Genomic DNA, 26,084 nt, shown 5'->3' with positions numbered 1-26,084 from the left:
CAAGTTAGGAGTTCATGCTTATATATATATATATATATATATATATATAAAATACAATTTTTCAGCAAGAGATTTGGTGTATTGAATTGAATTGAAAATGTAATTTTGATATTGCCATATATAGTTTGCAACATTTAGCTATCATGCAAGTCTCATATCAATCTATAGCCAATCAAACTTTATCCTTCGATTTTATAAATTACTTATGAGTGGCGATATTCATATTTCTAAATCTAAAAATTTAACATGAAAATGAGATGAAGCTCAAAGACATTTATCCATCAGTAATAAAATTCATATTTGGTGTGCGAATATAAGTCGATACATCTCCAATTTGCATTTCAATACTATGTTAAGTAATTATGTCTGGTCTAATTATTTAGCTGCTCTTTTTAAGAAACGAAATATGAATTATCACTATTAGTGAGGACAAATTGGTAATTTAACAAGGTCACGACATAAATGCATATTTCACAAATATTCTTCCTTTGAATCACACGTGCAATCCTCTAGTTGGGGAAAATGATTAATTAAGGAATCAGTATATTATTATTAACAAGATTATGAAGTTTCTGTTCGATCTCCATAAGTCTATCGATTCAAGCAAATCCGATTAACGAGCTAATCACATGTTTACCAGCTAAGCTAATCACATTGGCCAGATATGTAAGGCCCACTAGTAACACGAATATCCATGCAAAGCTGGCCCATGATACAGTCCACTAACACTTTTTCTTGGCAACTGTTGCACATGCACCATTGCACGTGTGGGAATCTTCTAATATCGGGTCGGTATAAGGGGTTTATTAAAATATTTTTGGATGAATAATTATAAATAATATACATATATATTTATTTTTAAAATTTTCGTGAAAATTGAGAACTTTGTCATGTATAAATACATAGATAAGTTTTGTCTTAAAGCTAAAATTATTATAAAATCTCTTTAACTTTCTTTTCTTTCTTTTTTTAATGAAAAGAAGCCAGGAAAAGAGAGAATTACAAGATGAAAATCAAACTTTCGTTAATGTAGTACTAAAAGTTAAAATATCTAATCAATTGAACTATTAAATTTTTAAAAGAATCTCTTAATTATTAGAAGTGAACGGAGAAAATGTTGCTCTTGCGATTTCAATTTTTAATGTAGCTCTTTTCTAATTTGTTGGGAAATATTACTTATGTAATTTCATATTAGAATAATACTATAAGAATATTTTGCGTTGACCGTTGAACGGATCTAGCATGAACGAAGTCATTTTGACTAGGGATGCACGTGCGGGTACACGTGTGTCTTGTTGTACTGTATTTTAGGTGTGCTACGTAGGAAGCACGTGACATTGATCCTGACTTTTAAGAAAGGATATTTAAAAAAGATTGGGGGGTTAGAAAAGGAAAAATAAGAACGAGAGATTATGAGGTGAGGAATCGAAATATCACCAGCAAAATGAAAGTTTAGATACTCAATTGATTAAGTTATTAAAATTCCCTAATATTTGTCATTGTATCAGTATAACTTGATCAAAACAATTTTTTATTGGCTCAATACACACCCTTTTAGACTTATCTGCAAATTTTATTTAGACACTCAAAAAATGATAATGTGCCTTAATTGAACACCAGATCGAGCACATGATAGAGTATTCTTACAAAATTACTTTTTTACTTGCATTCTTATGCGTTAGTAGGTAGTAAATTAAATATATAAATAAGTTATCTTCATAATTATACGCATCAATTTCAATAAGAAAATATATAGATCGAGTTTTACAATTTATTTAGGTGAATATGTATAATTAAAGAATATCATATTTTACGTGGCTAATTTATAGACATACTAGACATTTGGGAACATGCACAAAACAAATTAAATTTAGAATTCAAAATATCTAATTATAACACTAAAGGACTATTAAATCATCCTACACAATTTAGGTTGTTTGAAAAAACCCAAATCATAATTCATAACCATAGATATTGTTAAGTATGTGTATAGAATTGCTATTATATTGCTCCAAGTAAATTTTTAATCGTGATGCTTTTACTTTTGCGAAACTTAATTAGATGGTCCCTAATTATATGATAATTGCTTGAAAAAGGTTAGCCAAGTTGAGGAATTAATGATGTGGTTGTAAGACAACTATGAGTAAATCACAATGATGAGACACAATTAAAGATTTGTTGAATAATTAGGATCTACTAGTTCTCTTTTGTTAGGAGTATTTTATCACTCGAAGTTGATTAGTTATTTTATGATCATCCTGTATTCAAGATATGCAACGTAACTAGTTCAATTCATTTGAATGCGTATTTCATAAAATAGAGCAAAAGAAAAAATACTTAACAACAACATACTCAATATATTCTCGTAAAAGAAATTTCAAAAAGGATAAGATGTATCATTTCCTTTTTTGCTTCGATTATCTATATCACACTTTTAGGGGTGTTTTTTTTTTCCGAATCATGTTTACACGAAATATTTATGCACCAAATTGCCTTCCCTTTATAATATATCTTAAAAAATTATGTGATACTTATACAAAATTGAATAATCATTATTGAAATTATCCTTTTAATTTTGGTGCCAGACAACTACGCTATTAATTATTGGGTATCCACGAATGGCTAAATTAAGTTTGAAATTATAAAGAAGACGCTTATAATATTTTATTAGTTTCCATTTATTTATAGCCATATAAATCATAATTATCAGACCTCAGATTAATAAAATAGGATTAATAATGATTAGATCATGTTTATCGGCTCCTTGTTTAACTTCTTGTGGACAGTCCTCAGACAACATAATTTTTTTTAAGGACAAAAAATATGAAAAGAGGGAAACATCATAGACCTTTCTAAAATAAAAATAAATAAATCAAGTCTCAATTTTAAAAAGAAATCATTGCAAAAGAAAAAAATCTAAAAAGAAGAATCCCTCCCCCCCTTCCCACCCGGTTTCTGAAGTCAACAATGAAATTCCGACTAGATTTGAATCGCACACTACAAGATCCATTCGAAGGTGGTGGTTTCAACATAATTATTTTCATACCCAGAATTCAAATTCGAGACCTGTGATTAAAAGTGAAATAATTTCACTAGTACACCACAATTGATGTTGATGAAGAAACCACTATTAATTAGAGTTAATTTGATATTATAATCTGCCTCGATTATCATACTATTTATTGGTACTATTATTTTCTTTTCTTCATTATTGTATTTTATCCTTTTCTTATTAATATTGATATATTTTACTTGAGCTCATAATTTATCGAAAATAACATCTTTACGTTCGCAAATCATTAATCACTTATTTTTCAAATTAACTATCAATTTATATGAATATAATCAGGAATATTAATCTCAAATATTATTTTTGAAAGAACATACAAAATTCAAATTGAACAAATAAAAATAAAATAAATTTACAGTTCAAATCACTATAAATTGGTAATCAACTTATTTATGATTAATAACCGATAAATCGATAATTGAACATCGTTGTGGGCTGGCGTTGAGTGGGTTTTGGGGGTGTGATAGTGGAAGAAGAGTTCAAATGATTGTATAAAGATGTCATGTCGGGAAAACAACCGACAACACGCACGTGCTCTTATGTTTCATGGGACCCACCCGCACGGACAATACAGCCATTTATTTGTCTTTTTTTTTTAGTTATCCACTATATTAAAATTAATATAATTTCATAAATAAATAAAATCTGACAAAAATATTGTGTACTTAATTTTATTTGTGATCGATCTTATAGAAGTAGAGTAATTATTTTTATTTGACGCTCAACTCAAATTAAAAATATCTTATGAATACAGAAAAATTATGTGAACAAGTCAAAATTTCCAGTATGAGTTTTGAATCTCAACATCCAGTAATTCGTCACTATATTTATTTGTGGTCTTTTCCTTTTTTTTAAAAAGAAAATTTGATATGTTTTTTCAATGATTAATTTGTTTTTCAGAAAGTAATTTTTTAGTGCATAAATTTTATAAAATAAATTTAAGGGTCTCTCAATATAATTTCGCATTAGAACATGAAATCTATTGAGCCATACATATGCAGTATTAGTTGCATTAATAATTTTATAGAGGGGAACAAAAGAATTTGAACATTAAAAATTCTAATTAACATACGTAATGTAGTTTTATAAGGTGAAGTATAAAAAAAATAGATTATACGTAAATTTTACTTTTATTTTGGAAAGATAGACTGAAATTTTATCATAAATCATTTGGATTTCTTACGTTCAAAAATCTATTATTTATTACGTAATTTTTAAATACAAAAGAGTTTGAAACCGTGATTAAAGTTGTACATCCACCTCTTATAAATATATACCTGATATATTAAGAATTTAAGCATTTTGGATTCTTAAATATTTATTTATATTTATATATGATATTAACTTTGCTCACTCAAATGGTAAAACAAAAACTAGTAAAAGAATTTAATTTTCATCAAAATTGTTTTCACACTTTCTTGAAACAATCACCACCTTTATATGAAATCCACTATATATTTGACTATCACCAAAGTATCCACTAATTTTTCATTGAGAGCCAAAAGTAAGTGTACATTTTGAATAAATTAACATTTTTTGTCTAGGTTCAATTGGTCTATACTCTATAGTGGTCCTCTTGTCACATTGGTCCTACATTAAACTCAATTGATCAAGAATGTAATTATTTGAAATAGACTTTTGGAACATATAGGTACATGGTTCCATAATATTTGATGTAGACCTTTATTCGTTATTATTAAGTTGCGATATAATGGATATGATCTCTTCATTTTTAATTAAAAGTTTTGACTTTAGTCATGAAGTTTTTGTACATTTGAAATGTCTTTATGTACTATTACTATTAAAAATCACTATTTTTCTAGTTGAAACTATTATTTTCACAGATATTTTGTTTGTATCAGTGAGAGAAGAAAAAATATTAATGACTATTCTCAATATTTCAATAGAAATATGTTTTTTCACGCGTTTTCTCATGTTGGTGAACTGATTTGGTGGGAATAAAGTGGAAAAAAAATCATATTTTATAGCATAAATCTTTTATTAATTTGCAATGAAACAATCCTCTATTTCTAATAGTGTATAGACTTACCAATACAATAAATTGGATGTAATATGAAATTTTCCTTTTCTTTATTGTGTGCCTTTTTGAGTTATCTTGGAAAAATTGAATGTGAAAACAATTTTGATAAAAAATACTTTCATTTTAACAGGAGTTATACCATACAAATTTAAATTAATCAAATCACATTATAAATATACAAACTAAAAGATAGGTAGTGGCTCTTTTAAGTCTAGCTAGGTACGCAATAATTGGTGACTCTCTAGCTATCACACTAGCTATATCTTGTCTCCATTATTATATTTAACTCATTCACTCATCAATTTATTTCAATGAAGAATGAATTTGATTCCAAAAGAATAATGATAGGAAAAGAATAATGATTTCAATGACATTTTGATCAAATTGTCAACGAAGTATACAAGATAAAAATTACTCCCTCCGTTTCACAAAGAATGACCTGGTTTGACTTGGCACGGAGTTTAAGTAAATAAAGAAGACTTTTGAATCTTGTGGTCCTAAATTAAAGTTATGTCAAATGTACAAAATTGTCCTTAATCTTGTGGTCTTAAACATGTCACGTGGAAAGCAAAAAGTAAAATGTTACCAAAAAAGGAAAGAGGTCATTCTTTTTGAAACTGACTAAAAAGGAAACCAGGTCATTCTTTGTGAAACGGAGGGAGTAATTCACATTTCAATAGCTTATACAATTCTTCCTTTGTTTCATTTTATGTGAAAATCTCTGAGGTTTATATGAGCATTAAAATATCTAATTTTTGGTGCAATGGTAAGTATAAATTCATTAAAAATTCTAAAATAAATTTGAATATTAGGAATAAAATACTATAATTGTGAAAGATAAAGTTGTTTGACCTCTTAAATATTAATGATGTTATATAAAAATAAAATTGAAGGAGTAACTAAAATGATATGCGCGACTTAAATAATAAAAAAGTTAAACTATTTGATTAGCTTATAGAAAAAATGCATAAATTTAGAAATGCAAAACTTTTATATGATGTTGACCATGTCATTTGATTTTTTTTTCGAAACGATTTCTACCACTTATTTTCTAGACTAGAAAAATTAGATGATGATAAGAAGAATATATTCGGTATAATTCTATAAGTGGGGTTTAGAGATAGTGAAGATTGATGGGTACACAGTCTTAACTCTATATATCGTGTGAGGGCAAATAAGTTATTTCTAATAGACGATCCTCAACTGAAATAAAATATAGTTAGAAATTAATACAAAGGGCTTCAACAGGAAATTAAAGTCATTTTGATCCAATTTATTCTTGGGTCAAATAAATATAAAAAATGATATGTCATGATAACCATAGCAAAGAAAATAACATGCACTAATATTAAAGAATTATAATAATAGAAATCAAATTAAAACAGAACCTTTAAAATGTGATTGTAATACACAAACAATAAAGGCTATGAATATGACTTCTTGTTTATTCCATTAATTCCTCATTTATTTTCGTAGAAAGATAAGAGGGGCCAATATTATTCAAGTGGGCAAATATGGAGAGAAAAAATTCAAGTGTTTGTTGCAATCATGTATGATATGATTTGATGGTTGCCTAATAAATGTCTCAATTATGCCATTGAAGTTTAGAGCTATGGTTTTGCCAAAAAATAATAATTTAAATTTTATATATTTATGTTCGATACAAGGTGAAAATGACCTTCGTAGAGGACAAGATAAAAAAAGTGAGGCTGAGATGATTCATGCATGAGAAGAGAAGACATGCAAATGTCCCACTTAGGAGCTATTTGTGAGAGGTTATGTTGGTTGTAGTGGGCTTGAGAAGGGATATACATAGACCTAAGACGTATTTTGGGGTGAGGTGATGTGTTAAGATATGATGTTTCTTTTTCAAATTATTGAGATCGAGCATGACTCTTGATAGTGATATTGGATGTATTTCTTTCCCATCCTCATAGTATTGGTATTCTTTTCCCCCCCTTGTCTTTAGATGTCTATTACTATTTGTTATTTATTCAATTTTGATATCCTACTATTTTTTTATTGCTATTTCTATTTGTTATTGCTGCTTCCTTTTCATTGTTCGTTCAATTGAAGTCTATCACAAATAATATCTCCATCTTTTGAAAATAGATATAAGATCTGCATATTTTTTACCTTCTCGAAATCTTACCTATTAAATTACACTTAATTTATTATTATAATTATATATTAATAATATTTTGTCAAACTTAAAAGCTATTTTGTACTGTTACTCAAAAATCCATTTTCACTGAAAACATTTAATTATATACATTACTTTATATATGTATATATCCTTCCAAATGTTTGGCACAACAAATTAAAGTCAAGCCTGAACAACCAGAAATTAAATGTCACTTTTTCCATAAAGTCAGCTATGGCATTAATAATTCAATCAACTTTCTTTCACCATGACATTAAGTTAGAAAGAAAGTTAAAACATATTTTCTTTTGAATTTTAAGAAATATCAATTAAAATAATAATTTGACTAATATTTTTTTTGTTTTCAATTTAAAGTATTATTTGTTTTCATTATATTAACTTTTTTCCATTTATTGAGTAAAATAAAAGTAAAATGAGACGAACAATTATATTTTAGTTTTTTAGATTTATGTTTAATTACTTGCAGATGTTTGAATTAATAATTTTTTTAAGAAGCAATAAACAAAATGATAACTTTATTATATGACCCTTTATCATTATAAGTCATCTTACTTATTGAAAAATGAATATTACTTAATAATGATGGTAAAATAAGTAATAAGTAAAATAAATACATATTTTTAGGATATTAACAAAACACACCACAAGAAATGGGTGATTTGCGAAGGTCGAAAGCACTTTCAACCTCCACAAATCATCCATTGTCTTAGAGTGAAAATATTTTAAATCAACTACTATTCTTAAGAGTTAATATCTCAAAAGGTCACTCAACTTTGAGATTTCATGTAACAAAGTCACTAAATTTTGTTTTGTATCAATAAAATCACTCAACTTAAACCTTTGTTTCAATAAAATCATTCAACTTAAACCTTTGTTTCAATAAAATCATTCAACTTAAACCTTTGTTTCAATAAAATCATTCAACTTAAACCTTTGTTTCAATAAAATCATTCAACTTAAACCTTTGTTTCAATAAAATCATTCAACTTAAACCTTTGTTTCAATAAAATCATTCAACTTAAACCTTTGTTTCAATAAAATCATTCAACTAAATTTATCATTAAAAAAAATTGACATAGCAAAATAAATTAATTTTATGTCATATAAATATGAACTCCACAATGAATAAAATTAAAGAAAAATCAGTAAAAATAACTTATGAATAAACTTAATTAGTGAAATAAATACTATAGTATTATTATGTATTTAAGAGTTAAAATGCATGACGATGAACATTATTCTAACAATAAATATTAAGTATGATATTATCATTGGCTTAATGACTGCTACAGCTTTTTTTGGGAAGACATCAATTTTTTAATAACCCAGTGACGGCAACAATTTAATGTTACGGTTATTAAGCCAATGGTTATATCATTTTTTATATGACAATGATATATCCTACAATTTTTATTAATGACAACTTTTTACGGTTCTTTTTTTTTTTTTTAGAAAAACATCAATTATAATACATTTTAAATTTTAAATTTAAATATATTGTAATATCATTAATATATTTTTCACTAATCAAGTTTGTTCTTAATTTTTTTTTATGAGTTTTTTTTAATTTTATTTATTTGTGGAGTTCATATTACATGGCATAAAAATAATAAATTTAGTTGAGTAATTTTAGTGATACAAAGGTCTAAGATGAGTGATTTTATTGATACAAAATTAAATTTAATGACTTTACTAGATAAATTCTGAAAGTTAAGTGACATTTTGAGATATTAACTCCTATTCTTAATAAGCACGATAAATAAAATGGACCGAAGATGTTTTAGAAAGGAAATGGGGACCAAAACAAAAAGGACCATTGAGAATGGTGATACTAATATTTTTGGGGAGGCAAAATCAATACATGATTTAATGATACAATAATTAGTACACCTTACACTCCATGTCATGATTGACTTACTTTTTATTTTTATTTTTTTTAGAGGAAAAAAAAGAAAAAGAAAACTATATTTTTTTCTATATTAACCCCTTTCATTGCATTTGCACCTCTACTCACCAATCTTTAAACTACATAAAGTCCTATCTTTTTTCTATCCTCTTTGAGAAAAGAATTAATTTCCCTAAATTCTTCATATTCTACTTGAAAAAACTATCTTCTTTTTTTTTTCAATTTATTTTCAAGAATCCTATAGAAGATAATATTAGAGAAAAAAAAAGATGTTGGAAAATCAAGATTTGCGATTGAGTTTGAGTCTTAGTTTTTCAGAGAACAAAACAACAAATCCGTTGCAGCTAAATTCTTGGATTGGCTCATTTCCTTCTTCAGGTTTGTTCTTTTTCTTCTTGATCTATAAATGTCTTACAACAATTTATTATTATCTGAAAGGATTGTGATAGAATGAATAGTATTCGTATATTCTTAATTAGAGGTCTCAGTTCAAGTCTCGGATATTAAAGTCTTGAGTATAGATAGAAAAAATTACGCACAGGATTATGAGAAACAATCTCTCTATCGTATAAAGGACAACTCATACTCAGATTATATTGAATATGTTATTATTATCATGGTTAAATATGAAAAAGTTTCTAGTGAGGGTATATCGAAAATCGTTATTCTACAGCTCATTAGTGGGGGAGACATGAATTTGGAAAAAAGTGTGCAATTTTTTTTCTCTATTGTGTTAAGGATGTGCAAAATGAAAAGAGGTTTAGATCTGAAACTTTATACCCTCTTCGATTTAATTTATATTTCTTATTTTTCTTGTTAGTCCATATGACTGTCATTCTTCCTTATTTAATGTTACTTTTTAATTTCAATTTTCTATTTGACACGTTTAAGATCACAAAATTTATCTTAAATTTAAAATCATAAATTAATTTTTTTTTTTGAAATTTTGTGTCAAATCAAAATAAGATAAACAAAGTAAATAGGAAGAAATAGTTTTTTTTCTCTAAAAACTTTCTAATAGTCCAAATTTTAATTATTATTTTTCAGATAGGAATTTGGAGAAATGCAGAACATTTTTGAAGGGAATAGATGTGAACATAATACCAACAATTACAGAGGAAGAAGAAGAAGAAGTTGGAGTTTATTCACCAAATAGTAGTATTTCAACTTTAAGTGGAAATAAAAGAAATGAAAGGGAAATAATTAATTGTTGTGAAGAATTGGAAATTGAAAGAGAATGTTCTAGAAGTATTAGTGATGAAGAAGATGGAGAAACTTCTAGAAAGAAATTAAGACTTACTAAAGATCAGTCTGTTGTTCTTGAAGAAAGTTTCAAAGAACACAACACTCTCAATCCTGTAAGTCTTTTTATTTATTTTATATATGCACGATTAGACATCTCAACTCATCTTTACTGTGTTATTTATCGAAGTTTAGATTTTGATTATTTACGCATGTTAAATGCCTTTTCAGCATAAATATTGGCTAATATTATTTTGTGTTTTTTTTTCTTTCACAGAAACAAAAACAGGCTTTGGCAAAGAGACTAGGATTGAGGCCTAGACAAGTGGAGGTTTGGTTTCAAAACAGGAGGGCAAGGTGAGAATAATACTCCCTTTGATTCAATTTGATTGTTCCGTTTTGATTTGACACAAAAAAAATTGCATCTCGCGATATTAAATTAAAATATGTAAAATATACTAAAATGTCATTTAATCTTAAACATATCACGTGGAAAGCAGAAAGCCTGTTTACTGACAACTGTCCAAATTGCAAATAAGTTGCATAAATTAGTTGTGTGATTTATATAGTTTTTATATGTTACTATTACTTTTAACAAAATATAGTTCAAATCTAAAATAATATTTGTCTTAGGATTTTTTTTATTAATGAATCAATCAATTTTTTTTTTGAACAGGACAAAGTTGAAGCAAACTGAAGTAGATTGTGAATTGTTGAAGAGATGTTGTGAGAATCTAACAGAAGAAAACAGGAGATTACAAAAGGAAGTTCAAGAGCTAAGGGCACTAAAGCTATCACCTCAATTCTACATGCAAATGACTCCTCCAACCACCCTCACCATGTGCCCATCCTGTGAGCGCGTCGCGGGCCCATCTACTCCGTCTACATCAGGGGCCGCGAGCGTTGATGCTCGGGCCAACCAAATGGTCCTAGCCCGACAACGGCCCGTGCCGTTTAATCTCTGGACCGCCTCCCCCGTCCCGCATAGGCCCATTAATGCCCTCCACCCTAGGTCATAATTTCGCCAACAACGAAAGGGCAATTAGGTCAAATGGGCTCATTACACTAATTTTGGAAAATCAACAACATGATGTGTATCAATTTTACTCTTTTTAGTATAGTAAGTTGCAAATGGTGGGAATTCTAGAGAAGAGGACTTTAGATGTAAAGTTTAGCAAGTGATATATCCAATTATTCAAAAAAAAAAAATTTGCTAAGTTCACTGTCTTAATTAACATCATTTTATTTCTTTTAAAAATTAAGTTTATGCGCGCATGTATTTTAATCCGTGATAAATACACTAATCCCACATCACAAATTACGCTATTATCACAAGAATTCGAGCCTCGGAGCTAATACTAGCATATATCATTGCAAGAGTTCTTGAAATTTACAACCTTAGAATAACATTCTGTCTACTTAGAAAAATAATCTTTTCAGAAATCATAAAATTATAAATACCCATAATGAGTACTCAAGGGTGTGCCACCCAGAATCGGGCTGGGCTTGAAGTTTTCACCTTACCGACAAGTCGAGAGCAAATAGTTGTTGGTCGTGACTATTATCATAATTAAAGATCATGTTCTGGACATGCCACATATAATACATTACGGAAAATGATCATGTGATATTAGTCATTAACTTATTTAAACGGTGTAACTTTTCGATGAAAGGGGTTTAATTGATCACTTGACAGATTCAAAAGAATAAAGACAATTATATATGTTCATGAAGTTAAGAATGAGATAAGACATTGCTCCACTCTTGTCTAAAGAATAAAGTGTTGCTAGGGATATTCCATTTCTTCTTTTCCTTCCTATATGTTTGCTTTGTTAATTAAAGTTATTGTATTTGCCTTCAATTAGATCATAGCATTCTAATTCGAAGCAATTTTTTTTTCTTTACTTGATCAAGAATTGTACAATGGATATACTTTCTAATGCTGTTATTGTGGTGGGAAAGTTTGTATGTAAATGCATCTATCCTAAGATTGAAAATATTGTCCGTTTCTCATCAAAAATTGAAAATCTAAGTATGGAAATAGATAAGCTAACATGGCTTAGAGAAGATATCAGAGTAATGGTGCAAGCAGCTGAGCGAGAAGGCTACAAACCAAAACCCAATGTTCTCAAGTGGATCGAAGATGCACACGAGCTAGAGAATGAATGGAAAGCTATGCAAGAGCACATTGCAACAACAAAAAGACTTACATTTAAGTGTTGTCCAAAATGCGGCCTTCGCATTAAAGTCTCCACTCAAGCACAAAACATACGAGAAAAACTTTTCAGGCTTAAAGAAGTCGGAGAAAGCTTTGGATCCAATTTGGTGGTAGAAGATTACTTGATGAAAAGAAATGAGTTCATCCCGGGAGAAGACCAGTCAACAGCAACAAGGAATCTCAACAAAATCTTGCAACTGTTAGAAGATGATAAGGTAATGTTGGAATTGATAAGCTTCAACAACATTAATTTCAATTAACTAATGTTGGAATTGATATGCGACAATAAATATGTACATTTACAAGAGTGTTAAAGTCTTTACCAACATTAGTTAATTGACATTAGATTGTTATCTAATGTTGCTATAGGCTTTAAAGGTATTTACAAAGAGTGATAGAAGTTTAGCTGAATACCTCTTTGTTTAGATCAATTGCCTCTGTTATTTTATCTTTGTAAAAAAATGTATTACTATATGATTATATGTTGATATACATAGAAAGCTCAAAAGGTTTTGGAAATGCTACCATTTATAAGTTTTTAATTAATTCCAAACAAACTTTAAATTTATTGTAAGGTGCACATTCATTATATTGTATTTATAAGGACATTTTGATTTTTTAACTTTTCACTTGAAGTTAGTATAATATGATGTATATATATATGATCATTGTTGCATCTTTTACTTGTGGGTAAATTATTTTTTGGGTATTTGTATACTTTTAGGTATGCATCATCGGCGTGTGGGGTAAAGGAGGAGTTGGGAAAACAACATTGGTGAAGAATATGAACAATGAGCTTCTAAAGATTAAGGTGTCAAATTCTAAACTTTCTTTTGGTGTTGTGATATGGGCTACAGTGCTGAAACCACCAATAGATATAAGAAAGGTTCAAGAACAAATTGCCAGAAGATTAAACCTAAAGGTAGATAACGAGGGAAACGTAATAAGCATTGCTAGCAAAATCTATGAAAGGCTCAAGCAAGAAAAAAGTTTCCTTCTCATACTGGATGATGTTTGGGAAGCTATAGATTTGAATCATGTAGGTGTGCCCCAACCTGAAGATCCCTCAAGAAGCAAGATAATTGTAACTTCTCGTTTTTTAAGTGTTTGTAAGCAAATGAAAACACACACCGAAATGAATATTTCCACATTGGATGAGGATGAATCTTGGCATCTGTTTATCAAAAATGCGGGAGATGTCGCCAAAAAGGAGGATATTCAGCCATTTGCAAAGGAAATTGCAAGAGAGTGTGGTGGTTTACCTTTAGCAATCACTGTTATTGGAACATCTATGAGAGGAAAGACAAGGGTCGAGCTCTGGGAAGATGTTTTGAAATCACTTAGAATGTCCGAACCTCATAACAAAAGTGTAGAAGAAAAGGTTTACATGGTCATCAAGTCGAGTTTTGATTCTTTAGAATCTCAGGATATTGAATCATCCTCTGTGAACAAAAAGAGAGGTGATATTCGAAGTTGTTTGTTGTATTGCTCCTTATATCCGGCGGCTATTTCAACAGATGATCTCATACATTGCTGGTGGGCAGAGGGGTTCCTCGGTGAACATGACACACATGAAGAAGCCTACAACAGGGGAGTCACAATGATTGGAAGTCTAAAAGATACCTGCTTGCTACGAGAAGCCCATGAGATAGATTATGTGAAGATGCATGACGTGGTTCGTGATGTTGTTAGATGGATAGAAAATTCCTCTGGGGATGAACACAACTCTATTATTCGAGCTGGAGTTGGGTTGGCTGGGATATCACATATTAAAGTATCATCTTCTGTCAAGAGAATATCTTTCGTAAGTAATGAAATCGAATGTCTACCTGATTGCTTCACAAAATGCCCCGAGACAACTTCTTTACTTCTGCAAAACAATGAACTCCTTGAGGACATTCCCCATGGATTTTTTTTGTCATTTCCAGCTCTAAGAGTTGTGAATCTGAGTGCAACTGGAATTAGAGCACTGCCTTGTTCCATCAATAGTTTATGTCAACTACGTGCTCTAATACTACAAAATTGCAATGAGTTGAAAGAGTTACCACCTATTGGTAAACTTTACAATTTGCAGTTGCTTGATTGTGATAATACAAGGTTATGTTGTCTTCCGCAAGGAATGGATAAGTTGACAAATCTGAGGCTATTAAAACTACCTGTAAATGATTTGAAGAACATCAGCAAAGGATTCTTCCTAAAATTGTCTAGGATTGAAATATTAAATATGCTGGATACTGAAACGACAAATTTGAGGCTGTTAAATCTTCTTGGACCAATTTCTTTTGATGAGATATCGTCTCTACACAATCTGACATCTCTTTTTATTAGATTGGATAGTTCATCAATTTTCAATGGAGACCACACCTGGATGTCTAGATTGAAAAGTTTTCACATTGAAATTGGGAGTTCTCCAACGCATGTACCATTCAACAAGTCAACAAGGATGATAAGCATCTCCAAGTGTGAAATTTTCAGTAATGGAGAGCTCTCAAGCATGTTGCAGTTTGCTTCAGATTTGTACTTGGTAAAATGCATGGGTGTCAGGAAGTTGATTGCGTACAACAGTTTTGATGGATTAAAATCACTATGCATAGAGAGATGCTCTTGTGATTTTGGACCATCAAAAGAAGGAAGTGCACAGTTTGACCCTCTGCCAAATTTGGAACATCTCAGGCTCATTTCTGTTAATCATTTAAAGAGTGCTCATGATTTCGGTCAACTTCTTGGTCTAAGATTTTCTAAATTACGCCAACTAGATATACACTTTTGTGCAAGTTTAACATGTCTTTTTAACACTTTTTCTGTACCTAAGCACTTGGAAGACATTTCAATTACCTTTTGTCCTCAGCTGGTAGAGTTGCTAGTCCAACGCGGCTCAAGTCAGGCAACACCTGTCAACTCAGAAATCCCAAGAGTACGGAAGTTACATTTGAGAAACTTACCAAAATTAGGAACGTTGGGGGAGCCACGGAGTATGTGGGAACACCTGGAGGAACATGAGGTGATCAATTGCGATCGAATTGAACACCAGAAGTTGCCTGTCTCCATTCAAAACACCAACATCAAAGTTAGAAAAGGATTCGCAGAATGGTGGAGCCTAATGGCAGTTTCAGGTAATGTGCCAATTAACTTTCAGATTTCTCAATTGCTTGATTTTGTCTTTCTTTTTATCTTCTGTTCAAAAGGGTTTATAATGTTCATGGTTAGTTCACTATGTCTTGTTGACCTTACTAGTAGTTGTAGGACTACTATTGTAGTTTCTTTTTTTTCTATTTCAATTAGTACTATCTATTATTTTGTGTAGTTGTCATTTTTTTAGTATTGTTTTGTTGTAGTTCTGTTCTGTTACTATCTATACTGTTTCTTGAGCCAGATTTCTATCGGAACCAGCCCTTCTACTTCACATTTGAGGTAGAGGTAAGGTCTGCATACACTCTACCATCCCTAGACCCCACTGTGTGGTATCTGTGTATGTTGTTGTTATTTAACCATGTATTGATCTTGACATTTTGTTGCTTCGTTCAGGGGACTAAAGAAAGCAGAGGAAGGAACTTTCTGCACCAGAGAGACAGAGTTAACCGGTCGAGTTTGTTGTGTTGTATTTCCTGTCAGATGTCTTAAGTTTTTTCTGCCAATAACTGTTCCTTGTTTGTACTATTAGTGATTTCTGGCTCCGGTATTTTGATTGTTTGATTGAACACCAAGTAATTTCTTGTTTTGATTGTGTTGTGTGATCATCTTATTATATTGTAATGACATTTTAGAGCATTCTCAAATTGTACAATCAAAATTAAGCACAGATATATATACCAGCCATCAAGAGTTTGAAGCTCCAAATTCTGGTTTGCTTGGTATGACAGAAGTCGTTTTACTGAATTTTTCCTCAGAAATGGACATTCCGGTGTTGGGCTCAAGAGTGAAAAGTTACTTTTGATAAAGATTGACAATATCATCATTAGCAAATCAGACTGTTATGATGGAATTTTTTACAATGTCTAATTTTGGTTAAAAGCTCCCTTTGGTTGGTTGCTAAATTTCCCTTTGAGTTGCAATTAGTTTGGTTGTGATATATTTTCTGTCAGATGTCTCAAGTTTTTTCTGCCAATAACTGCTCCTTGTGTTATGATGGCTTTTTTTACAATGTCTAATGTTGGTTAAAAGATTACCTTTTTAAAAAATAAATAAAAAGCTCCCTTTGGCTGGTTGCTAAATTTCCCTTTGAGTTGCAATTAATTTGGTTGTGTAAGATAATTCTTTTCTCCCTATAACAAGTTCATATAAATACAGCTATGAGCTAAAACGCCATTAAAACTCACAAACTCTCTACTCCAATTTCTTAAGCGGTAGAGCCTGATGTGTGAGTTAGGACTTAGACACACGTTCATGGGTCCGAAACAAAAGTGTAGAAGGGTGGACGTACACATTGTCCATCAAGTTTTGGTGTCAGATGAAGTCCTTATAATTAGTTGTTCGATACACAAAGCAAGGTATTTTAGTGGAGAAGGGTAGCCCATTAGAACAAGAAAAAGCAAAAGTTTTAGGTCTGTTGAGAATGGGAATCGAACTAGCTAGAAAGTTTAAATATGAAAAAGTAAACACACAAAGAGGATTCAACCTCTACTATATATTACTACTACAAAACAATTAATATTAACCAGTATAATTTTCCGCCGAATGGACCAAACAGATTCTTGTGTTACTTCAGTAAAACAAAAATACAATCATTTTACAAAAGAGGAAAAGTCATTGCTTCACTCTTGTCTCAAGAATAAAGTATTGCTGGGACATTCCATTTCTTCTTTTCCTTCATATATACTATGTTTTGCTTTGTTGATTAAAGTATTTGTATTTTCCTTCAATTTTACTTATTCTTTTTTACTAGTTTTTCTTTTTGCTCTGCTATAAATAATGAAGAAATTGAACACTCAGTTTATAATTAATTGATCATCTTTGAGAGCATTCTTTCTAATCACAAATATTTTTATTTTTCTCAATGGATATACTTATTAATGCTGTAGGTGGCATTGTTGTTGAGGTGGGAAAGTTTGTATGTAAGTGCATCTATCCAAAGATTGAAAATATTGTCCGTTTCTCGTCAAAAATTGAAAATCTAAGGGAGGAAATGGAGAAGCTAACAAAGTTTAGAGATGAAATCAATGGAAAGGTGGTGAAAGATGAGGGAGAAGGCTATAAAACAAAACCAGATGTTATCAAGTGGATCAAAGATGTTTGCGAGCTGGAGGATGAATGAGAAACTATGCAACAAAGCATTGCAGCAGCTAAGACATTTGCGTATAAATGCTGGAGCCTTCGCTCTCAACTCTCCACTCAAGCACAGAAGATTCAAGATCAACTTTCCAGGCTTAAACAAGTCGGAGAAAGCTTTGGATCAAATTTGATGGTAGAAAATTACCAGATGAAAAGAGTTGAGTTCATCGCGGGACCATCAGTAGAGGGTCAGTCAGCAGCAACAAGGAATCTCAACGAAATCCTACGACTATTGGAAGATGATAAGGTAATGTTAGAAATAATCTAAAATTTTATTTTACCATTTCATACTTGCTAATTTCATTAATTCCTATCTAATTAGATTTTATAGTCAAAAGTAGTTTTGTTTTTCCTATTATACTAAGGAGGTTAAGTGGAGATTAATGTCACCACTCACCACCCATTTTCTAGTCAAATTTTGTTTTGAACTATTTTTAAAAATAATAATAAGATACTCATTTTATTATTTTATGAAATTTTATTGAAATGAAACTTTTGTTTTAAACTAATTGTTAAAAAAAATTTGTTTCAACAAAATTTATTAAAATAAACATCATATTATTTTTGAAAATGTTGTGTTACTACATGTAAATTGAATTCTTAGGATAAAAAAAAGAGTAGGTAATTTTATTGGTTCGTTAACTCCATATTTATTGTAATTTGGAAATGAGTTTAGAACATTATGTACATGTAAACATACTAAAAAGTGAGGGAACAAAAATATCGGTGAAAAAAAGGCATGGGAAAAAGAGATGAAAGACAAGAATTGACAAGCAAAGCATGAGTTTAGTCACCCGTAGGACTTATATTTATAATATAGAATAACTCCATATTTATTGTAATTTGGAAATGAGTTTAGAACATTAACTTTGAATATAAACTGGGACAATTGAAGAGTACTAACAATATTGAGGTTTACATAAAGTTTTTGCCAGTATAGTGCTAGTTGGGTTGGTGGGGATTCAGTATTTTCAGTTTAAAGTTATATTTCAATAACATTTAATAAAATAATTAAAATGAGTATTTTATTATTTTTAAAAAATTAGTTTAAAATAAAAGTTGTATTTTAACAAAATTTAATAAAATAATTTAAAATGAGTATCTTATTTTTTTTTAAAAATATTTTGAACAAAATTGTATTTTAATAAAATAAATAATTAAAATAAGTATCTTATTACTTTAAAAAAAAATTAATTTAAAACAAAAATTGTATTTCAACAAAATTCAATGAAAAAATCATTTAAATTCGTTGTGTGACTTTTTAAGTTAAATATCCATAGTTGAGTGACTTTGTAGAATATCTATAGTTGAGTGACTTGGAAGTTATAAAAGAAACTTGAGTGATTTTCTATGAGAAGAACTCTTAGTTGAGTGAGTTTATGTGTGAAGAATACTTAGTTTGTAGAGAATAACAGAAGAAAAATATAATCGGAAAACCTTCTGCTAGCCCACGATCGTTAACTAATCGGAAGATTTAATTAACTAAGAGGAAGTTAGAAAGGAGAAGACATATTTTGAAAAGAAGAACTTGGTTATGGAAGAATACTCTTTGATTTGGGTTGTTTACAAATGACAATGACCACCCCTATTTATGTTTTATGTTGTGACAAAAAGATGAAAACGAAAATCCAAAAATAAAGAACACCAAGTTTAACATGGAAAAATCCATCAAACCGAAGGTAAAAACCACGGGATCGACAAGATCCGAATTGCTTCACTATACTAATAAGAGGGTTACAAATATTCTCCTAATTAATGGCTACACAACAAGTGCCAAAAGTGAAGAAACAATTGCCACACCAACAAAAGATAAATAGAAAGAAAATCACCCAAACCCAACTATTGTTCGGGATCTAAATCCGATCTCCACCGTTCAAATCAAACGCCGAGGTGTTGGGAACACTCAGTCAAAATTTCAGTCTGATCCAACGGTTAATTAATCAAGTAACGCAATCTGAAGGTTGCTAGTCGAAGAAAAAAACTACAGCAAAAAGAACTTTTTCTTCTCTCCTCTCTCTTGTTGAAAGCTCTCTAAAAAAACCTATCTTATGTCTTAACGTCTTTCAAAGACAATACTAATGTACAATTGAATAATTCTCTCAACCCGTCTTATTTATAGAGTTGTGCTTTTCCTTATAAAGCTAAAATCAACTCCAAATAGAACTACAATTCCAATCACTTTCCCAATAGAAATGGAAACCAAATAAGATAAAGAATAGTTCCAATTCTTTTCCAAATAGGATTAGACCATGGACCTTTGACTAGAACATGGGTCATAGTCCAACAAATTTCCCCTTCAACCAAGGGGCTAAATGAACTTCAAGTGGAGGAACTCTTAACAGGCTTCATGCCTGCCACATTTCTATAAAACTCATGCTTGTCTACGATCACCACTTTTGTAAGCATATCTGAAGAATTGTTATCAATGTATATCTTCTCAACCTCAAATAATTTCTCTTCCAGAGCCATTCTAATCCAATGATACTTTCTACTAATATGTTTGGACTTATAATGAAAGGTAGAGTGCTTGGTGAAATAAATAACACTTTGATTATCACAAAATAAGACAAATATTAATTGTTCAAAGTCAAGATCTTTGATAAACTCCTTTATCCAAAGCAATTCTTTGACACCTTCAATGATTGCAATATATTCAGCTTATGTGGTAGATAGAGCTATGCATTTCTGTAGTCTTCATTGTAAAGAAATAAGCCCCCCTCCAAAAGTGATCAAATAACTAGAAGTTGATTTTGAATTGCCAAGATTTCCTCCTAAATCAGAGCTTGTGTAGCATACAAGTTCAAGCTTTCCACTACCAAAGCATAACTCCATATCTAAAGTACCCTTCAAATATCTTAGTATCCATTTCACTACAACCCAATGATCTTTTCCATACTAACATATGCAATATATATCTGGTCTAGTGCAAACCACAACATACATCAAACTACCAACCACAGAAGAGTATGGAATACATGAAATCTCCTTCTTCTCTTCATTAGTAGATGGACTCTAGGACATACTCAACTTAAAGTGTTTAGCAAGAGGCGTACTAACCACTTTTGCATATGTTATATTGAACCTCTTGAGTACTTTCTCAATATACTTCTTCTGGGATAATGATAACTCCTTTTTGTGTCTATCTTGATGAATTTGTATTCCTAAAATCTTCTTTGTTGGCCTCAATTCCTTCATCGCGAACTCTTTGCTCAACTCCTTCTTGAGGACTGCAATTCTAGATTTATTTTTGCCAACAATTAGCATATCATCCATATAAAGTAGTAAGATAATAAAATCATCAGAGAACTTTGAAAGAATACACAATGATCAGAAGAAGTTTTTTTGTATTCTTTAAATTCAAACTTCAAGTACCACTGCCTTAGAGCTTGTTTTAAGGCATACAAGCTCTTTCTCAATTTGTATACACAATTTTCTTTTCCTTTAACTACGAAACCTTCAAATGTAAATCTCTTCTTCTAAATCACCATGAAGAAAGACAGTCTAGACATCCATCTGCTCAATCTCTAAATCTAGACTTGAGGCTAAGCCTAGAACCATACGAATAGAGGACATTTTTACAATATGAGAGAAAATTTCATGAAAGTCAATTCCCTTTTTTTGACCAAAACCGTTGACAACTAACCTAGCCTTATACCTAGGTGCAAATGTGTGTTGCTCTTGCTTTAATCCGAAGATCCATTTATTTGTTAAAGCTTATTACCTTTCGGTAACTCCACTAGCTCATATGTGCCATTCTCGTGAAGTGACTTCATTTTGTCTTCCATGGCTTCTATCCACCTATTTCTATGAGCATCTAGCATGACTTCTTAAAGTTTCTATCTATATGTGATAATAAAGCTAAAATAGAAAATGTGGGGTGACACCCTTCTTATCAATAAATACTTATTTATTCTTATCAATTTTTTTTTGACATTTTTTGTTACTTTTTTCTTAAAATAATTATTGCCTCAATTTTTATTTTATTTTTTCTAGCATTTTTTTTATAATTTTGGATTACTATTTATCTAATTTCTCAAAATTTTGGATTCTTTTGTCATACTAAATACAATATGTTTTATAATAATTACATTCAATATATTAAACAATATGTCGTAGGAACGAAAAGAAAATTGTCATTTAAAAAAAAATGGTTAGATTATAATTTATTATGGTTAAGAAAGATAAAGATATTATTTCAATATCCCATAACCACATTCAATACATTAAAAATTAATTGAATAACTGTAAATGAAAAAAGAATTACCATTTAAGGAAAATAAATATTTAAAATAACATAGTAATTAAGAAAAGAGTAAGACATTATTTTAATATCTCAATTTGTAACTTTTGACCCACTACTCAATTAAACCGAAAGTGCATTTAACAATATTAAAGGGTTATTAGTTTAATATGTTTTCTCATTCTACAAATTATATTCAATTAAACTTAGTTTTAAAGATAAAATAACGGCTCTATTTAAATTATTATCACTATATGTCAAAAAAAATTATCATGAAAAAGCTTTTCTTGCTCCTTATTTTGATTTTTTACTATTATTATTTTTTCAGTCATTTTTCAATGATTTTTTATTTTGATTTAAAATTTAATGTTTATTCTTAAACTCTGATGGTACAAATTGATGTGGAGTAGAATATAATAAATGATAATTCTTCTACTAAATAAGAAGATATAACGAAGTCACTTGTTGATGCATTTGTTTAGTATTACATTGGTATTTCACATTATGAGATATTTTTTAGACATTTAAGAAGAAAGGTACACCATATTCTTCCTCATTTAATAGATGTAAAATTTGTCAAGCTTTAATTTTTATTTTACAATCTTCATATTATTAAAACAAATAATAATATTACGGTTAAACAATAGAAAATTAATTAAAAATATTTAATTTTTGACGATCGCACAAAGCGCAGTCAAGTTCTCTAATATGTGATGATGATTCATATATATTTACATTTTTGTCCAAAAAAAGATTGTAAAATAGAAGGGCAGTAGTCACCTTTATAAGGGCATTATGATATTTGAACTTTTCACTTGAAGTTAGTATAATATGATATATATGACCATTGTTATACTCCCTCCGTCCACTATTGTTTGTCAGGTATACTAAAAGTAGTTGTCCAAAATTAATTGTCAATTTAAACAATCAAAGAATAATTAGTCACTTTTTTCCAATTCTGCCCTTAATATTTACATAACTACTAGTTTCAAAAAGTAGCCATTTTAAAGTTACAAGACTACTTTAATGTGAAAAAAGTTGTGTTTATAGTTTTCAAAGTACAAACCATTTTAATAATGATTGATAGTAGGGTTATATTAGTCAAATTGCACCTTATATTAAATTTTTCTTAAGGGTTGTGCATCATCTTACTCTGACAAACAATAGTGGACGGAGGGAGTACTAAATTACTATATTTTTGGGTACTTGTATCATTTTAGGTATACATCATTGGTGTGGTGGGTCCAGGAGGAGTTGGTAAAACAACATTGGTAAAGAATCTGAACAATGAGCTTCTAAAGATTAATGTGTCAAATTCTAAATTGTCTTTTGGTGTTGTGGTATGGGTTACCGTGCCCAAACCACCAATAGACATAAAAAAGATTCAAGCACAAATTGTGAGCAGATTAAACCTGAAGGTAGATAACGAGGGAAGTGAAGTAAGTATTGCCAGCAAAATCTTGGAAAGGCTCAAGCAAGAAAAAAGTTTCCTTGTCATACTAGATGATGTTTGGGATGCTATAAATTTGGATCATGTAGGTGTGCCCCAACCCAAAGCTCACACAGGAAGCAAGGTTATTATAACTTCTCGTTTTGGGGATGTTTGTAAGATGATGAAAACAGACACCGAAATGAATATTTCCACATTGAAGGAAGATGAATCTTGGCAATTGTTTATCAAAACTGCGGGAGATGTTGCCAATCGGGAGAATATTCAACCAATTGCAAGGGATATTGCAAGAGAGTGTGGCGGTTTACCTTTAGCAATAACTGTTATTGGGGCATGTATGAGCGGGAAGAACAGGGTCGAGGAATGGGTAGATGCTTTGGATTCACTTAGAATATCTGAACCTTATGAAAAAGATGTAATAGATGAGGTTTACAAGGTAATCAAGTTGAGTTTTGATTATTTAGAATCTCCGGATACTGGAAGCAAAAGGAGAGGTGACATTAAAAGTTGTTTCTTGTATTGCTCCTTATATCCGGTGGATATTCCAACAGAGGATCTCATACATTGCTGGTGGGCAGAGGGGTTCCTCGGTGAACATGACACATATGAAAAGGCTTATAACAGGGGAAACACAATAATTGGGAGTCTAAAAAATGCCTGCTTGCTAGAAGCCGATGGGATGTATTGTGTGAAGATGCATGATGTGATTCGTGATGTTGCTAAATGGATAGCTAATACCTTTGGGGATGAACACATTTCTGTTTTTCAAGCTGGAATTGGGTTGACAGAGATATCACATACTACTAAAGTATCAGCTGCTTCTGTCAAGAGAATATCATTCGCAAGCAACAAAATTGAATATCTACCTGATTGCTTCATGAAATGCCCAAAGACAACATCTTTACTTTTGCAAGACAATGAATCCCTTGTGAAAATTCCCGATAAATTCTTTTTGTCATTTCCAGTTCTAAGAGTTCTGAACCTGAGTGGAACTGGTATTAGAGCACTGCCTTGTTCCATCAATGAGTTACGTCAACTACATGCTCTAATACTACAAAATTGCAGCATGTTGAAAGAGTTACCATCTATTGGTAATCTTTGCAATTTGCAATTGCTTGATTGTGATCGTACAATGTTACGTTGCCTGCCGGAAGGAATGGACAAGTTGACAAATCTGAGGGTTTTAAATATGCCTAATTCTAATTTGGGGAGCAGCATCGGCCAAGGATTTTTCCTCAAATTTTCTAGCATTGAAATAGTAGACATGATGCATACCTGTCTTGGAGCAACTTCTTTTGATGAGCTATCATCTCTACGCAATCTGACTGGTCTTTTTATTACATTGGACAGCTCTTCGATTTTCAATAGAGACCACACCTGGATGAAAAGATTGAAACGATTTAGTATTGAAGTTGGGAAATTTTCATTTCATGTTCCATTCGACAAGTCAAGAAGGGAGATAATTGTCCACGAGTGTGAAACTTTCAGTAACGGAGAGCTCTCAAGCATGTTGCAGTTTGCTTCACATTTGCAGTTGGTAGCTTGCATGGGTCTTAGTAAGTTGATTGCAAACCAGTGTTTTAATGGATTAAAATCACTATACATTATCAACTGTCGTTGTGATTTTGGACCAGTGGAAGAAGGAAGTGGAAAGATTGACCCTCTTCCAAATCTGGAATATCTCAGCTTCTATTATGTAGATCATTTAAAGAGTGTTTCTGATTTCGGTCATTTTCTGGGTCTAAGATTTTCTAAATTACGCAAACTGGATGTATTCGGTTGTGATAATTTAACATGTCTTTTTAATGTTGGTGGAGCTTTTTCTGTACCCAGGCACTTGGAAGAAATTTCACTTTCCGGTTGTGATCATCTGACAGAGTTACTGGCACAATTCGTCTCAAGTCAGACGACACTCGTTAGTGCAGAAATTCCAAGAGTTCGAAAGTTATCTTTGGAAAACTTGCCAAAATTAGCAACTTTTGGGGAGGCACAGAGTATGTGGGAACACCTGGAGGAACTTAAGGTGGTCGGATGCAATGGAATAAGGAAGTTGCCTCTCTCTATTCAAACCTCCAATAACATCAAAGTGATAAGAGGATCATCAGAATGGTGGAGCCAACTGGAGTGGGATGACCACAACTACAAGTCAAATTTAGAGCATTGTTTCACGCAAGACTTACCCTGGGCTAGGAGTGGCAAACGAGCGAGTCGAGCCGAGCCGAATATGAGTTGATCAAAAAATGAGTTAAATAAAAATGGGTAAGTTACTCGACTCAACTCACATTTTAAATGGGTAAAAACGAGTTACCCAATGGATAATATGGATAACCATATTTACCCATATTATAATAAAAATCTTGTTAAAAGCTTTAAAAACAAAAACAAAAAATTAATTTTTTTTATCACTTCACTCCACCCCCTACCAGCCCCCCCTATCCCAAAAAAATGTAAAAAATAAAATAAAAAAATTTCCACCCCATACCAC

General features: G+C 30.7%; 3 protein-coding genes and 1 long non-coding RNA gene across 6 annotated transcripts; 3 read left to right on the top strand and 1 right to left on the bottom strand.

The window, feature by feature from the left end:
• The first annotated feature begins 9,132 nt into the window (after positions 1-9,132).
• LOC102597132 (homeobox-leucine zipper protein HAT4) lies at positions 9,133-11,654 on the top strand. Its single transcript, XM_006358275.2, has 4 exons — positions 9,133-9,559; positions 10,229-10,539; positions 10,701-10,780; positions 11,100-11,654. The coding sequence occupies exons 1-4, from the start codon at positions 9,451-9,453 to the stop codon at positions 11,440-11,442; spliced, it is 843 nt and encodes a 280-aa protein (XP_006358337.1). The 5' UTR covers positions 9,133-9,450; the 3' UTR covers positions 11,443-11,654.
• A 1,670-nt stretch (positions 11,655-13,324) lies between these two features.
• On the top strand, positions 13,325-17,892 carry LOC102589699 (disease resistance protein At4g27190-like). Its single transcript, XM_015313890.1, has 4 exons — positions 13,325-15,754; positions 16,015-16,063; positions 16,167-16,288; positions 17,660-17,892. The coding sequence occupies exons 1-4, from the start codon at positions 13,426-13,428 to the stop codon at positions 17,890-17,892; spliced, it is 2,733 nt and encodes a 910-aa protein (XP_015169376.1). The 5' UTR covers positions 13,325-13,425.
• On the top strand, positions 15,689-26,058 carry LOC102596811 (disease resistance protein At4g27190-like). Its single transcript, XM_006358274.2, has 2 exons — positions 15,689-18,156; positions 23,370-26,058. The coding sequence occupies exons 1-2, from the start codon at positions 17,899-17,901 to the stop codon at positions 25,830-25,832; spliced, it is 2,721 nt and encodes a 906-aa protein (XP_006358336.1). The 5' UTR covers positions 15,689-17,898; the 3' UTR covers positions 25,833-26,058.
• Positions 20,441-24,963, bottom strand: LOC107062812 (uncharacterized). Of its 3 annotated transcripts, none has more exons than XR_001474861.1 (3): positions 24,875-24,956; positions 21,631-21,735; positions 20,441-21,144 (listed from the first exon to the last, which is right to left on the bottom strand). It is a non-coding gene; the product is annotated as an uncharacterized lncRNA (long non-coding RNA). The 3 variants fall into 3 exon arrangements; XR_001474862.1 differs by lacking the exon at positions 24,875-24,956 and adding an exon at positions 24,466-24,551; XR_001474860.1 differs by lacking the exon at positions 21,631-21,735 and having other exon boundaries at positions 24,875-24,963.
• Positions 26,059-26,084: the final 26 nt, after the last annotated feature.

Source organism: Solanum tuberosum, unplaced genomic scaffold, assembly GCF_000226075.1.
Source record: "Solanum tuberosum cultivar DM 1-3 516 R44 unplaced genomic scaffold, SolTub_3.0 scf00273, whole genome shotgun sequence".
Taxonomy (NCBI): domain Eukaryota; kingdom Viridiplantae; phylum Streptophyta; class Magnoliopsida; order Solanales; family Solanaceae; genus Solanum; species Solanum tuberosum.
This window is presented reverse-complemented; position numbering and strand designations above follow the sequence as displayed.